This window comes from Microtus oregoni, unplaced genomic scaffold (assembly GCF_018167655.1).
Source record: "Microtus oregoni isolate MIOR12 unplaced genomic scaffold, Mior012 000000F_ref0000247, whole genome shotgun sequence".
In the NCBI taxonomy this organism is placed as follows: Eukaryota; Metazoa; Chordata; class Mammalia; order Rodentia; family Cricetidae; genus Microtus; species Microtus oregoni.
In genome coordinates, this window is record NW_024543059.1 from 76899687 (window position 1) to 76914927 (window position 15241).

Sequence of the window (15241 nt, forward strand, 5' to 3'; positions counted from 1 at the left end):
TTCCCTGCCTGGTTCACGAGCCTGGTGTTCGCTCCTGAGCAGATGTAATACTATCCAGAGTCTTCAGATCATCTCTCAAAGAGGAACACTGCACAACAGTAAGTGGAGTAAGAACAGCAGGCAAATTCAGGACAGAGCTCTGGAGGTGGGCAGCCCTGGGAGCTGGAAGCACTACAAACACCACGGCCTTTGTTGGTGTGAATTTTGCTATGTTTCTCCCTCTGGGAAAAAAGATTAAACAAACATAGAACCAAGAAACCCCAAGAGTGCCTCAAAAAGGGCATGCTTTATTTAATAGAAGACAGGTAAAATTAGTGGATTTTCTGGTGGGAAAATGCCCGGGAGAAGCAACTGAAGGAAAGAAAGGGTCATTGGGGCTCCGAGGTTGAGGAAGCTGTCCATCACGACAGGGAGGATGCTGTGCTGAGGACTGCTGTAGCAGGGGCAGCAGGGTTGTGAGGCTCATGTTTACCAGTTAGGAGTCTGTGTTTATCCCGTGGTCTCCTTTTTACCTAGTTCAGGATTCCAGACAACAGGTGGCGCCGCTCACATTCCGGATGTGTCTTTCTACCTCCTTTAATGTGCTCTAGACACACCTTCATAGACAGGCCCAGATGTTGGTCTCCTCGGTTAATTAATTCTAAACCCTGTCAAGGGCCTGGGGTGATGGATCAGTGATTAGGAGTGGTTGCTCTACAAGAGTGAGGACCTGAGATCAAATCCCCAGCACCCCAGGCATAAAGGACTGTGTGCGTCTGTCACCTCAGTGCTGAGGGGGTAATCCTGAGAGCTCACTGGTCAGCCAGCCTAATCTAAGTGATGAGCCTCCAGTACAGTGAGAGGCCCCTTGTAAAGACAATATGGCAGAGAGAGAGAGAGAGAGAGAGAGAGAGAGAGAGAGAGAGAGAGAGACTTAACAAATTTCTCTGGTCTTTGCATACTCATATATGGCCACCTTAGAATTCTCACATGGAGACACTGTATACACACTCATATTCATTCTCTCTCTCTCTCTCTCTCTCTCTCTCACACACACACACACACACACACACACACACACACATATACACATACACGCACACACACACACATCCAACTGACAATCAAGATAAACATTGCATGTTCTAAGTTTCCATTCTCTGTAGGTCAAGGGAGAGTCAGCAGTGATCTGCCCATTGACTTCCAGCAGCCGAAAAGAACTCAAAGAATGTCTGCAGGAAGAGGGCCAGGAGGAAAAGGAGAATGGACAGGAGTTGATCTGTTAACATGATGCCATAAACCTATGACCACCTCTTCCTCACACCGTTTCTAAGCGCCATTTCTTTCTATGACTCTACTGCCCCTGCTTTAATTCCTCACTTTCTAATCAGGCCAGTGCCTTTAGTCCAGGAAATAAGACCCCTTTCTCATTCGTGTAACATTCTGAAGTGAGCAGTTATGGTTGGCTACCCCTGACTAGCTGCTGTGAAAGAACTATCACAATTTCCATGACTAAAGACACTGGAGAAATAGTTTTCCATGACCCATGATATCAGTAGAAGAATGAGAATTGGCTCCACACACTAATAGAGACCTGCCTGAGCCTTTTGCAGTCTGTGGCTCTTCTACCTCATGGGTGAGATCTTCCTTCTCCTTCAGTCAGCATGTGTGTAACAAGAGCAGAACATCATTATGGGTGGGCTGGACTAGCAAGCCATGAAGGTGACATGCAAGTCTACTCATATCATACAGGGTAGAACCAAGTCTCACCACTGGAACCAGCCACCCTGAGATGGGGGACTATGGCTGCTGTCACTTTGTAGCAAAGCATCCATGTATGATGCAGAATAGTAGGACATTGTAACTCCTGTCCTCACAGTTATGAAATCTGAAGTCCAAAGTTAAGCAGTGCCCCGGGAGGGGTGGGGGTTAAGGATGCAGTTTAGTTGCTAGAGTGCTTGCCTAGCATGCACAAAGCCCTGAGTTTGACCCCCCACCCCTCCCAGCACAGCATAAAACTGCGTGTGGTGAGCCATGCTCTGATCCTAGCACTGACGGGTAGAGGCAAGAGGATTCGGCAGGTAATTCAAGGTAATTCTTTGTTACAAATCGAATTTGAGACCATTCTAAGCTGCATAAGACCTTGCAGGGAGTGGAAGAGGGGTGTTGGGGGGGGGCAGTAGTCAGGTCACGTTCTTTCTGAAACTCCAAAGGATGCCTCTCCGCCTCCTCCTGATATCTGGTGGTGTCTGGCACTTCTTGGTATTCCTCTCCTTGCAGCTGCTTTCCCCTGTCCTCACACACCTCCTCACCATGCATCTCCACAGAGTCCTCCCTTTTCACAGAGTATACCCATTGCAGATTAGGATTTCCTCCAAACCATCACAGCCTCCTCTAAGAGTGACTGGCTCTGTAAAGACCCACTTTCCAGATGCAGCCACATTTAATCAGATGAAGATATTGATTGACAGTTTTATTCGTATAGCAGTGGTGTACCTGGATAGCTCCTCCAGGTGGAAAATGGACTGGGGAACTCCTGTCCGATGTCTGCCAAGTTGTTAAGGGTTTCAGTCCCAGGGGCAAAGCATTTTGAGAACTTCCTAGAAGTGAACCTTGTAAGCGTTGTGTCTGAAAATGCATTTGCAACGTCAGACAGTCCTGACTCACAAATGAACTTTGGAAGGTGATCTGTCTCGATGGTATCATTGCTTATTCTCCAAAGGACTTTACTCTACTCATATAGTCTTATGATTAAGGAAAAAAAAAGTCTGAGTTAGATTTGTAAAATACTATTAGCTCTAATGATTTAATAAAATAGAGCAGGCGTACTAAAATTAATAGAAGCATCTATAAATCTCCATGCCTTTTAAGTACGTGGTATAAAACCAACCAAGAACTTACGCTTTCTCTCTGTGGGTTGCTGACATGTGTCTGGTGTCTGCTTCTGGCATTTTCCATCTTAGTCTTTGCCTATCTTACTTTATTGTATAAAGTGGCTGCTTTTCATTGAAAGTCATCATGATTTAGAAAAGGAATATTGGGTTTCGACCAGAGAAATGTAATCTCTAGGTTGAATTAACTTTGTTACCTTGGGCAAATCAGTCAAACTGCCTGTGCCCTGGTTTTCTTATCCATATTGGAATTAAAATGAGTCTTCTCCCTTTGTGATTATGAGAGCCTCGTTAAAAATGACTAAGTGCTTATTATGTGCATGGCTGTGGATGCTTGGGTGCAGTAAAGGGAGAATAGAGAGCCCAGTGCTCGTGGGGTTCCATCCCTAAAGAAAACAAGGAGTTTATGAATTATGACTGTGTTATAGGTATTATTATCACTGCTATTCTGAACCCATCAGTTCCAATTTTCAAATATTCTTAAAAAATCTTATTTGAAAAAATTTTACACCTTCTAGATAACAAGAAGAGCATAAAAGAAAAGGGAAATCTAAGATTTGAAAACATATGCCTTGTCATAAACTGAAACTCATGGTAAATATTGAAAATGTCCTTCCCAAATGATAAAAGTTGTCCTTTAATTCCTGATCCTTCTGCCTCTGCCTCCCAACTGCTGTGATTACAGGAGTGTACCGCCATACTCCTTCTTCTTTCTTCTAGTCATGTCTTACTGTGCAGCCCAGGCTGGCCTTGAAATTGGATCAATCCTTCTCCTTCAGCCTTCCATCCACTGGGACGATATCCATGCACCGCCATGTCTGGTTCATTATTGAATGTATTTCTTTATTGTATTTAGAATTAGTTCCTTGGCCTCTACCAGATACTGCACACTGTATCAGGTTCACATGGAATGTCAAAGTACATATAAAATCCTGCCTTAGCCGGGTGGTGGTGGCGCACGCCTTTAATTCCAGCACTCCAGAGGCAGAGGCAGGCAGATCTCTGTGAGTTCCAGGCCAGCCTGGTCTACAAGAGCTAGTTCCAGGACAGGCTCCAAAGCTACAGAGAAATCCTGTCTTGAAAAACACAAACAAAACAAACAAACAAACGAACAAAACAAAAAACCCCACCTTCAAGGAGTTTAGAGTCCATTTGGACAACATGTTCACTCCACATTATTAGGGTGGAAATGAAAGGGTTTCTGGATGAGAGGCACAGATTGAAAACCTCAGAAGGTGAAAGAACAACTACTCCCTTAGACATTTGGACAATGTCTTCTGGGTGAAATATTTATTGTAGGTTAATGTAGGTGTTTCCCTCTGTCAGGAGCCGGCATTGCATTAGTGCCATTTTTTCTCTCTGAAAAACAAGCGTGTGTAAGATTTTCTATTTTTCTATTTCTACTTTCTATTTCTATAACAATACTGTTATGCATTGAATTTTTGTGCTTTCTCCCAAATTCATGCTGAAACATCATCCCCATTAAGATGGTCTTGGGGGAGGAAAGTCTTCAGGAAGTGACTGGATCACAAAGACAGAGCTGTGGATGGGATTAGGGAATTTTCAAAAAGATACTAGCTGGGCCTTCTCCTTTGCCCTTCTGTCCACAGCAAAAAGCATTTAGGTACTGTCTTGGAAGGAGCTACTGGGCCCTCTCCAGAGCCAAGCACACTGTGCCATGATCTTGGATTTCCTAGTCTCTGGAACTGTGAGGTGTACATTTGTATTATTTATGAATCATCTAACACCAGAAAAGGAGTAGGACAAACACCCCGGCATTTTTGGCTGATTTTCTGAGGGAGAGGACTGAATGAACCTGGGTATTTAAAGTTCTTCACTGCCTATATGGAAGGCACTGTTACAAGAGGTTGGCCAAACGTTCTCACAAGTTATCAGTTCATAAACTGCTATAATATGCAGTTTGTTTGTTTCTGGTTTATATAGAAATGAGCAATGGGTATTTTGATTTATCTACCAACTCTACTGATTGAAAAGCTATCTGTGAATGAAGACTGTTCGTTATGTGTCTCTGGTAGATCTAGCTACTATAGACATTGTCTTTTTTTTTTCCCCCCTGAGGGCCTTTCAATGGCCATTCTCCTTGACTGTAATATTTTTCTTTCAGAGAGTCGCTTGGCTTAATCCCTCACTTCATTCAGGTTTCTGAGGAACCTGCTCAGGCACCTTTTATTAAACAGCATCTGTCTCTCATCACCCTTTGCTCTACTTTTTCCACATAGCATTTACAGCTAATATTTTTGTTTCTTGTCTTATTTCCCTATTATAGTATAAGCCATCTAGTGACAAGCATGCTTTCTATTTTGTTTTACTCCTGTGTCCCTAGGGATCAGATATAGTCTCCCTGGTTCTTAGTTTTTGCCATGTGGAAGACATTCAATGCATGTTTATTGAGTCATAATTCAGGTTTCGAAGCTGAAGTTGCTCCCAGAAAAGGAAAGGAAAGGAATTCCCCTAGGGAAGTGGGGAGGGGGGATAAGGAAGGATGAGAGAGGGGACATCATGGACATTTTGGTGTGGACTCTGATACCAGTCAGTGGAAGCGACTCCTGGAAACTTCTCGTAGACAAAGAACAAAGGACGCTCAGAGTCTTTGCCCTGTCTGTGAGACCCTGGTGTCACTGTGGCATGGTGTTTGTGGGATGGATTAGATGGTACAGAAGCAAGGGAGGGAGCGAGGGCACCAAGGTGTGGCTAACTGTGTGTGGCATGGGGAAGCATCTTGGGACAAGAGGCAGAGAGAAAGAGCACTGAGAAAAGAGTGAGTTTTTTTGTTGAGGTGTTTCTTGGCAGGCGGCTGCATTGTCCTGTCGGAACCGTGTTTAAGAAAGACGTGTCTGAGTTGAAAACACCATGTTTGCCGTGGTAATGGGCTTCCTAATGAGAACCCAGAGACGCTTTCAGCCGTCCCAGCACACGCACATACATTATCTCCCTGGTTTCATCCTCGCTGTTTTTACACTTAACTATCCTGCATGTTATACTTGGAGTTTTCTAGGAATAAGGATGAGTATTTAGCATGTGTGCCTGTGCAAAATATATCTGGCTCTGCTTGCACCCACAGTTTAACATTAAATATAGAAATATAGCCACCTTGATCCAATAGATGGAATTAGGATTCTTGTTACATAAGCAAGCCAGAAAATCAGATGAAAAGGTCCGTGAGATTAGAGCTTATGTTTTATGCATCAGCCAATAGAACTGTGCTCAGAAAATCTCTATAACAGGCATGAAATGTTTTACCTCCATGACAATCTTATATATTTAACAGACCTTGGCCAACTGCTGTTAAGGAAGGTTCTGAGAAAGTCAACAATCTTCCCCCATCTCCCCACCCGCTATCCTCCTGTGTCAAGTGGTCAGTGGGTGGGGCTCCTGTGTTACAGGTGCCTTCAGAGCTTGCCCTGCCAGGAGGCCCAGGAGGGAGTGGTCAGGTTGCTGATGGCTTTTGAAGCTGTTAGCAAGATTTATGACAGAAGCCGTCCTTAAGGGTTTTCAAAGGTAATAGCCTTGAACCAAGAGAATAGCGTGGTAAAAATGTAACTTTCTTATAATTACTTTGGGATATGAATAACCTCCATTTGCTCATCCGAACGTGCAATGCACCCCTTTGGGTTCAGACATTCAAGTGTCATCATTTCCTCTGTATGCATTGTGTCTGTCCCACTGAAGTACCTGGAGGAAGAAAATGAAGTGCAGGTTTTATGCGTGGCAGGCACGGATCCTGTAATGGGTGTGTCCAAAGGCAAGCAGCAGGGTTCCCCAAATTGCTTCTGTCCCAGGCATTCTTCCCCACCCCCCCACACAGCGTTCTTTATTGTAGTCTGTCCCCTGATGGTAATTGGTTGAATCCGATTTAACAATGCAGTCAGATAAACAGTTGTGGCAGCTGCTGCCATGGCAACGTCACCGTCCTCGCCCTCCTAGCGCGCGCCCCTTCCCCACCCCTCCTCCCGCTCCTGCCAGCCTCCTGCAAGTGCGTGCTCACTAGTGGTCTGTTCCCGCGGCCGGGGTGGATGGCACAGCTATTTTCTTCCCAAACTGCTGAAAATGATGAACGAAGATGCAGCTCAGAAAAGCGACAGTGGCGAGAAGTTCAACGGCTATAGTCAGAGAAGAAAAAGACCCAAGAAGGTGCATTGGAGGCTCCAGAATGTCTGTATATAAATGTGTGTGTGTGTGTGTGTGTGTGTGTGTGTGTGTGTACGCGCGCGCGCGTGTGTATGTTTGTGTGTACATTCCACTGCAAGGCTGGGGGAGCCGTGGGGGCTTAGGAGTAACTAGCTATAGACAGTAAGAGTGCCAAGCCTTGGTCTGGGAAGAGGCAGGTGCAAGCGCCTGCTTTCTGGGGATTCGGAATGAAGCCTAAGGTGCGGTATGAACCCGTGCCTGGAGCACGGTGAAGTGAGCTCAGATAAGGTGTGTTCGGTGCGTTACTGAGGCTTGCCATCGCCTGTGTATGCTTTGGGTGTTCACTGGCTACAAGTCGTTTATTATTATTTTTTCTTTGAATAACTGAGTTTCCGAGTCAGAATGCTTAGCAAGGTGGCTTTGGAAGCAGAAGGTAGATTTTTTTAGCCAGCTGTGTTTGCCAGGCGACAATCTTGGAGATGGCTAGACAGGGGATGCCTTTTTGGTCCCACCCTTCGTGTGTTCTTCCTATGCAGAAAAGAGTGGTAATCAGATTCCTCAGCATGCTATTTCTTTGCTTTCTTAGACCTTCTACAGTTTACTCTGACATTAGCGTGACGGCTCTTTCAAAGATTAAGATAAACAGCTAAAGATATTATGGGCTTGGGGGAGGGGTTGGGCACACAAAGCAGTTTGTAGGATTTCTTACTCTGATACAATCCCACATCCTTGGATTTCAGGGAAAGGACAGCACAGTATGTGTGGTGGGGGGAATGCAAACTAGGCAGCCCCACCCGAAGCCAGCACCTCTTTATGGCCCGCGACTCCTGGAGTACTACTGCCTTCCGGAGCTCTTGAGCCCCACCTCTGAAACAGAGGCTTCCTAGATCAATTCTAAGATCCCTTCGTGTCCTGGAGCAAAAATATGGGCGGGGTATTTCATCTGATTCTTCCAGAGATGATTTCTGCCGCTTTGATGTCTTTGGATTTTGAAAGAGCAGATGACAAAAATATCATAGTTGTGAACAAATGACTATTTCTTATTTCACCACTGTTGGGTTTGTATGGTGTTTGTTGTCTCAAAACTACAGCTCTGTGGTATAATAAACGTCTCCTAATAAAAGTCTAAATAATTTGAAATCTGTGATATTTAAAAGACACAACAAACCAGAGAGTGGTGTATTTGTCGGATGGTGTCATGTGGTCATGTAATGCCTTAGATAAACACGTGTGCCCACACATGACAGTTTTTAATAATAGCATGAAGACAGTGATGTTTGATAGGAGGCAAGTAAGTAATTCAGGGAGATGTGAGCACAGAATCCGTCAGTCCCTGAGAGTTCTGGATTCCCCTTCACTGCATGGTGTTTTCATAGAGGATTAGCTAATTGGGGGGTGGGGTGTGGATCTGCTGTAATCCACACTATCTTTTCAAGATTCTCCTAGTTCTTCTCTGGAGCCCCTGTGCTGCGTTGTAAGCAGTATCCTCAGGATTGCTAAGGGGGTGGGAAATGTGTCTCGAGGAAATTTTAAGCTCTCGTAGATGATAGTAAATCCACAGGGCAGAAGCCATCTCAAAGTATTACAGGATAGTGAGACACTAGACCCTCCGTGTAACAAGTATAATATTCTTTTAGATTTCATTTTTTTTCCTCAGTTGATTTTAGGAGCTTATTCTTTTTATAGCTAAAATATAGCAATCAGTAGCAAGTTTTAAATATATACGTGTGTGTACATACATGTGTGTTTGTATGTGTATGCACTTGAACACTGAATTATTGAGTGTTGAAAGCCATTTCATCTAAGAATCGCTGTTAGAAACATTATCACATGGTGCAGAGGAGGTGCCCACACACCCTCCATATGTCAAGTCTGATGAAAGGAGGTGTGACCCTCGTGCCTCCCTTGGTATTTGGAACATACATCAGCACTCATCTGTGAAAACAGGGTAATTGTACACATGCCTGAGTATCTTGTGAGGATTTAAAATAACAGATGCAAGACTATTTGGACACCATGTAGGGTGTAGTTGACAGAATTGTGTGTTGTTATTGTTTTCTTAATGGGTGTTCACTGTAGTAAGCCTTTCAAGAAGGGAAGGAAGTCTGTTGTGCTTTTAAAAGAAGTGAAATGACAGAATATTAGAGATGAAAGGCCAGCAGTCTTTTAAATACTGAAAGTTATTTGCTCTAATTTGAAATTATTTTTAAAAATATATATTTTTAAATCATCGAGATGTGTATGAGTGTGTGATGGAGCTGATTATTGTCTCCTATTATTTTGCATAGCAGGTAACTTAAATGTCTCCCTTCCTCCATTCTTCCCTCCTTCCTTTCTCACTTCCCCTCTTCTTTCTCTTTTGTACTTACTTGGTGTGTGTTCATGGATGTGTGTGTAGGCACGTGTGTGCACATATAGGCTCCAGAGAAGAGCCTGTGGTGGTCTTAGGAAGGCTATCTACTTCTTTTAGAAGATCTCTCATTGGCCTGATGCTTCTTAATGATGTGACTGACAAGTAATCCCAAGGGCTACTCCTGTCTCTTGCCCCACCCCCAGGGCACACACACACAATTAAAAAACTCTGTGGCATTTTGATGTGGGGATTGAATTCAGGTCCTTATGTTTGCAGGGCCCCACTTTATTGACTGAACCAGCCCCATCTTCCCATCCTAGCTTTCTTCCTGTGGTACTAGCCTTTGGGGCATGTGTTCTAGGTAAGCTCTCTACCACTGGATTGCTGCTGCTAAATCTTTCCTGTGTGAAAACTAGACCATCCAATGTTCTTTGGTTAGGAAATACTAATCAGAGCATAAGCATCTGGGAATGACATACAAGCAGAGAAAAACAAGAGCTGAAGTGAAGGCCATGCCAAGCCCTCCTGTCTAGCAGTGGATTTTTGTTTATGTTGTTGTTGTTTTCTGTTAGAGGTTCACTGTGATCTGGTGTGGAATTCTGAGTCTCCAGGATGGTTGGCCACCAGCTTGCCTTGGCCTAGGTAGAGATCCATCTGCTCATTATGTTTCTTATAAATGGTCCTCTGCTCTAGTAAAGGAAGGGCAGATGGGCCATGACCTCATCTTTATACATCATGAAAAGTGGTTCTGAGGGAAAGGACCAGAGGGTCTTTGACCGTAAGAGCCTGTTAGAAAATAGGCTCAAGAAAGTGTTTGTTTATAGCAGAATTTTGGGTAGTACGTTAAGGACAGAAAATTCTTCAGGGACTTTCTTGTTTAGCTTCAGTAATTGAGCTTGTTTGTCTTCTCCACTCCGTGACCACTCGGAATTCACTTGCAGTTGACCTGTGTGTGTTTGACCTACTGCAGTGGGCAGGAAGAAACACAACACAGGGGCAGTGGACCATTGCAGTGAGAGGTGCCCAGGAAATCATAAGATATGGATTGGTCCTGGAGACAGACAGTATTTACAGTAGAAAGGGGTTTCCAGGCAGTAGCAATTCTTTCTCTGGATGGTGTACCATCAGAAAGCAGGTACAATTCAGTGTTATTAGAGCCCTGATTGACAAAGGCATTGCTCCCGTTTATCTAAAGTGTTTGGTATTTTGTGGCTTGGGCTGTGTCTGTGCTTTGTCTGTGTTTGGATATGATAAGGGGGAGGTGCTGCTTCTGTCTCGCTCCACGCTGGACACAGAGTGATCTTGGGAGATGTTGGTGCTCCTGGAATTGCCCTTGTTCCATAGGACACCAAGGCCAGCTGCTGGAAGTTAGTGGCTCCTGTTTTCTCTCTCAAGCTTCAGCACTAAGCTACTTCTGCTGAGAGACAGATCTGCTTATCCTTGCCTGCTATTTAGGTCCGAGTAAAATAAGCTGTGGCTAGTAATGCTACTAATGTTTCAAAGAACAGTTTCCTTAAGACACAATTGTTTCACACAAACTCAGTGTTAACCAGGTGAAGAACTGAGGTTGATGTTCGGGGTAATACGGGAAGAAAGATAAATGGCTTTGCCAATTCTGGGCTAGATTCTGGGTCAAAAATGATCATTAAGAAGTATGGAAATGAAGAGAATAGGGAAGTTTTGAGCCTACTCTAAATCCGCGGTGACTCCACAGAAACTTCTTATTCCATCTAGTATCTTGTCTGATTATATTAAAATAACCTAGAAGCATGTTGTCATTCGGCTCAACATGTTTTCCAACTTGATACCAATAAGACGGCAGTGACTTGGCCCCAGAAGAGGCTGAAGGAGCCTTAGATAATTTATATGGGTGAAAATGGAAATGGCCAAGCATCAGTTACATGGGACAGTCCCTTAAGACCTCTAGATTTGGTAAGTTGTTCCAAGACAAGTAAACAAATAAGTGGCTTCATCACTACTTTTGTCATGTGATAAGATACCCATATACAGGTAAAAATAAAATGGAAGTGTGGTTGTTTTCAACAGGGTAGTGGGACAAAAGAGCTATGTAGGATGCCTTATATTCATTTAAGGTGCTGTGATGCAGGTTGTTGGAATATTAATACATATTGTATTTTTTATTATGTATGTGTTCTGAATAATTTTTAACATTTGTTTATTTTCTGTATTGGGATAGAGGCACATGTGCCACAGGGGACGCCTGGAAGTCAGAGGACCTTGTGGGAGTCAGTTCTTCCCTTTCATTGTGTGGATTTGTGGATGGAACTCAGGTCACCAGCCAGACACTGGCCTTTTTATTTCTATGGACTTGCCACTGGCTAACTAGAGAGATGACAGATGTCACCAGATGTGTAACTGAAGTATTGTGGCACAGAAATCAGAATGAGGAACACACTAAAGATCTTATTTTTACAGCAGCCACACAGAGCATGGTTTGATGGATCAGTTAGCAAGTCCAACATTTGAATGTTCACGTGCTCATGAGCTCAAATTGGTTTTAAATTAAAAATGGGGTCTTCCTAGTTCAGTCAAACATAGAGAGGTTTTCATGCATACCTTGTACTGAGTAATATCTCCATTACTTATTTCCCAAGTAACTTAGAATTTGACCTTTCACAGAACATCAATTTATAGGACAAAATGGTCTATGTTGCCCGAAGACAGCAATTCTCTGTCACTGGAGGTATTTAAAATGACCATCTGTCGGGGTGATGAAATTTTAGTACTGGAAAAATTCTTTCTTACTTGTCCTCTATAGGTTTTCTGTGTCTTTTTCTTTTGTCTACTCATCTTTATGACACTTTGCAATGACAATTTCATATTATGGTAATAATTTATACTGTACTATCCTGATAAAAGCAGTAGGTGTTGAAGGGTTTTTTTTTTTTTTTTCTCACTACATTACCTGGGCACTGCTAGAATTCTGTTCTTTGGACCATCTTCAAACCTGCTGTTATCAGAATGTTTAGGGATATTTACTAGGCTCCTATCTCTTCTCTCAGTCAAGTTTAGTCATTACTTTAGAGTTGTTCATGGGGACTATGCTTTGTCTTCTTAAGAAGAACTCTTTACCTGGGCATGGTGATACATATCTGTCATAGACACTGAGGATTCATAGTTCAAGGCCAACCTCGGTTACTGTAGCAATGAAGGCCAGCTGTGTCAAGACAGTCAGAATAAAATAAAATCAGTTAGTTAACATTTAGAGAATGAAGAAAAGAAGAATCTCTGGTTACATTTGCCATATTGCTATTCCGTGGTTCTCACAGTCAACTTTTGTTCTTTGTCTAGATTCAGACACAAGGAAGCAGAAAGCAGTTTTTTCCCTCTCTTTATGTCTGAATCCTAGGATTGACATTTGTTCTCACAAATCTTATTTATTTTCCTAGGAATTGGCCTAGACAGATAACATGCTTGACGTGGAATATGCACGTAAAACAGGGAGAACAGCACAGATAAATAAGTGGGTACCTTTGCGTGAATTAGGCACGCCGGCTTACGCTAGCCTATAAGGGTAACGCTACCTTCATGACTACTAGGTCTCGGGCTCTTCTGAGGAACTTTGTGCGCATGGCACTCTCGGTGTTTGTTCTATTACTCATTCCTTCGCACTCACTCTCTTCTGAAGTGTTAAGGTCTCTTACCTTCTTCATGAACACCCTACGGAGTCACGTCATTGTGCTTTGAAAGAGGCTTCATGTTTTTAATCTGTATGTCTTTGTCTTGTGTCCGGTGCAGAGCATGCGAATTATGAAAACACTTACAGCTCATTCGCCTTCCTGCGGGTGTTCTTTTCTAATTTCTGTTGGGAACAGAAACAAAGTCATTGCTTATTTTTATCTCAGTGGACACTGGAAGAATTCCTGACAGCAAATAAAGTTTCGATTTGAATTTTCTTTTACTTGATAAGACAAAGTAGCATTGCCACCAAATAAGCTATTTTTATAGAAGAAAATCTTTTGTGTAATTGAGACAAGTAAATATTATAAATGATTCTTTTTATCTGAGTTCCACTGGTACTTCCTATCCCTTGAAGGAAGGTCAATCTTTTTAAACCAGTGAGATGGTAAAATGTGATCTACTTAATATCTTCTGTAATCTAGGGCTGGGCATGGTGGGGGCATGCCTGTAACAGCAGCACTTGGGATGGAGGCAGAGGCCCGGAGACTGCTGTAAACTAGAGGACAGATTGGCCTACATAGCAATTTTCAGACAATCTGGGACTATACAATATAGTAAGACTCAGTCTAAGACATACACACACACACACACACACACAGAGACACACACACACACATACATGTCTGAGGGATGAAATACTAATCATTAGAGCTAATTTTTTTTTTTTTTTTTGGTTTCAGTACTGGGGTTCAAACTTAGGATTGTGTATGTGAGACAAGTTTTTTGTTTTTGTTTTTGTTTTTTTTTGCCAGTAGTCTACAGCCCAGATCTGGCTGTTTGTTTGTTTGTTGATTTATTTTTTTAAATAGTGTCTCACTACATAGCTTTGATTGGATTAAATTTTCTACCTTGAAATCACAGAAATCTGTCTCGCAAGTACTGGAGTTACAGGCTTGTGCTAGCAAACCCAGCCCTTTAAATCTGTTTCTTTTTTATTCCTGTTTTTCTTTGAGCTCACACACCCTTACTTTCTTCTACATATTAATTTGTGTTTGTAGTCATTAAGACGAAGACCTTGATTTCTAACATTTGCTTAATGAGCAAGAATTCCAAGAATCAGTCTGTCCTAACTGGTCTAATGTAGGTGCTTCTCCTTCACGTGTAAGAAAACCCTCTCGATACAATAATTTGACATTGATTTGCTGGACGTAACTCACTGGCGCTATGGACCTAACTGAAAGTCACTGATTAGATACTTTGGTGAAATTTGTAATCTGACTGGATATTACCATCCAAAAATAAAACAATGACTAATCTAGAGAAATATTATACTGTCATGAAATGTAATGTCACAAGTATTGTGACTGAGTATACACAAACATTTGGTTGTGCTTTGTGAGTAACAAACTCTCGAGAGCCCTGCAGAATAACAGGTCAGTGAGCATTTGTTAGAAGGGTAATCCCAATGGAAAAGTAATAGTGCTGAATGCTGGATTTTGACAAATACTTGGGTTTGAAGAACTTGGTTATGCAGACACCTTTTAGCCACACAATTCCCAGGCTACTTTAGGAGTTAGGGAGCTATAAAGAGAAATGTTAATTACAATACAGAGACGTAGAAATTGGGTGGGTGAATTGTAACACGGGTGGATGCACTCCCACATGGCTCTCTGTGTGCTTCGAGCTCTGGGTCAGCTCAGGCTTCCAATGCAGAATCCAGTTTGCTTGGGAAACTTGCTCTGTGCCCCTCTCCTAAAATACCTGTCACTCATTTTCCGATTAGTTTGTGTATATTTATACGTTTTGTATATATTTGTTTATACAAATATATTTTTATATATTTATATGTTTAAACTGCTCATGCAATTAGTAGTAAATTCCAGCTAATGAATCTTCTGAATAACCAGGCTAGTACTGATGCTTAGTAAAAGGGACATGGTAATCCAGGATGGCAATTATCTGGAACACTCATATAAGACTTTGTCTACCATTCGCATATGCTATCATAATGCATTACTTAAACACTGTTGGTTAGAGTGTGGCTTTGTGGTATATGGTTGAGTTCTTCCTGAGCTTCATGTTGGATTTGCTGATCTTTGAGTGAGAAACAAATGACTCTTCCCTCTTTTGTAGTTGTTGATCTGGCCTCCAAATTTTGCATTTTTCTTTGTTTACCTTCGGTGGAAGGCAGAGGGACTCAAGTCTAATCTTTGTACCTCTGGCCACT

The 15241-nt window shown here is 42.5% G+C and overlaps 1 protein-coding gene across 23 annotated transcripts in view; it reads left to right on the forward strand.

The window, feature by feature from the left end:
* The window catches only part of Ank2 (ankyrin 2), a 520770-nt gene that overhangs the window by 235680 nt on the left and 269849 nt on the right, over positions 1–15241 (forward strand). For 17 of the 23 annotated variants that reach the window (XM_041659400.1, XM_041659483.1, XM_041659418.1 and 14 more), the window contains exon 1: positions 6890–7022. The exons of 2 other annotated variants lie outside the window; for them this stretch is intronic. In XM_041659400.1, coding sequence (XP_041515334.1) covers positions 6939–7022 — 84 coding nt within the window. In that variant the 5' untranslated portion in view covers positions 6890–6938. Of the gene's footprint in view, positions 1–6886; positions 7023–15241 lie in introns of those variants that run through there. 4 more of the 23 variants (XM_041659221.1, XM_041659241.1, XM_041659473.1 and 1 more) reach the window with 1 other exon arrangement.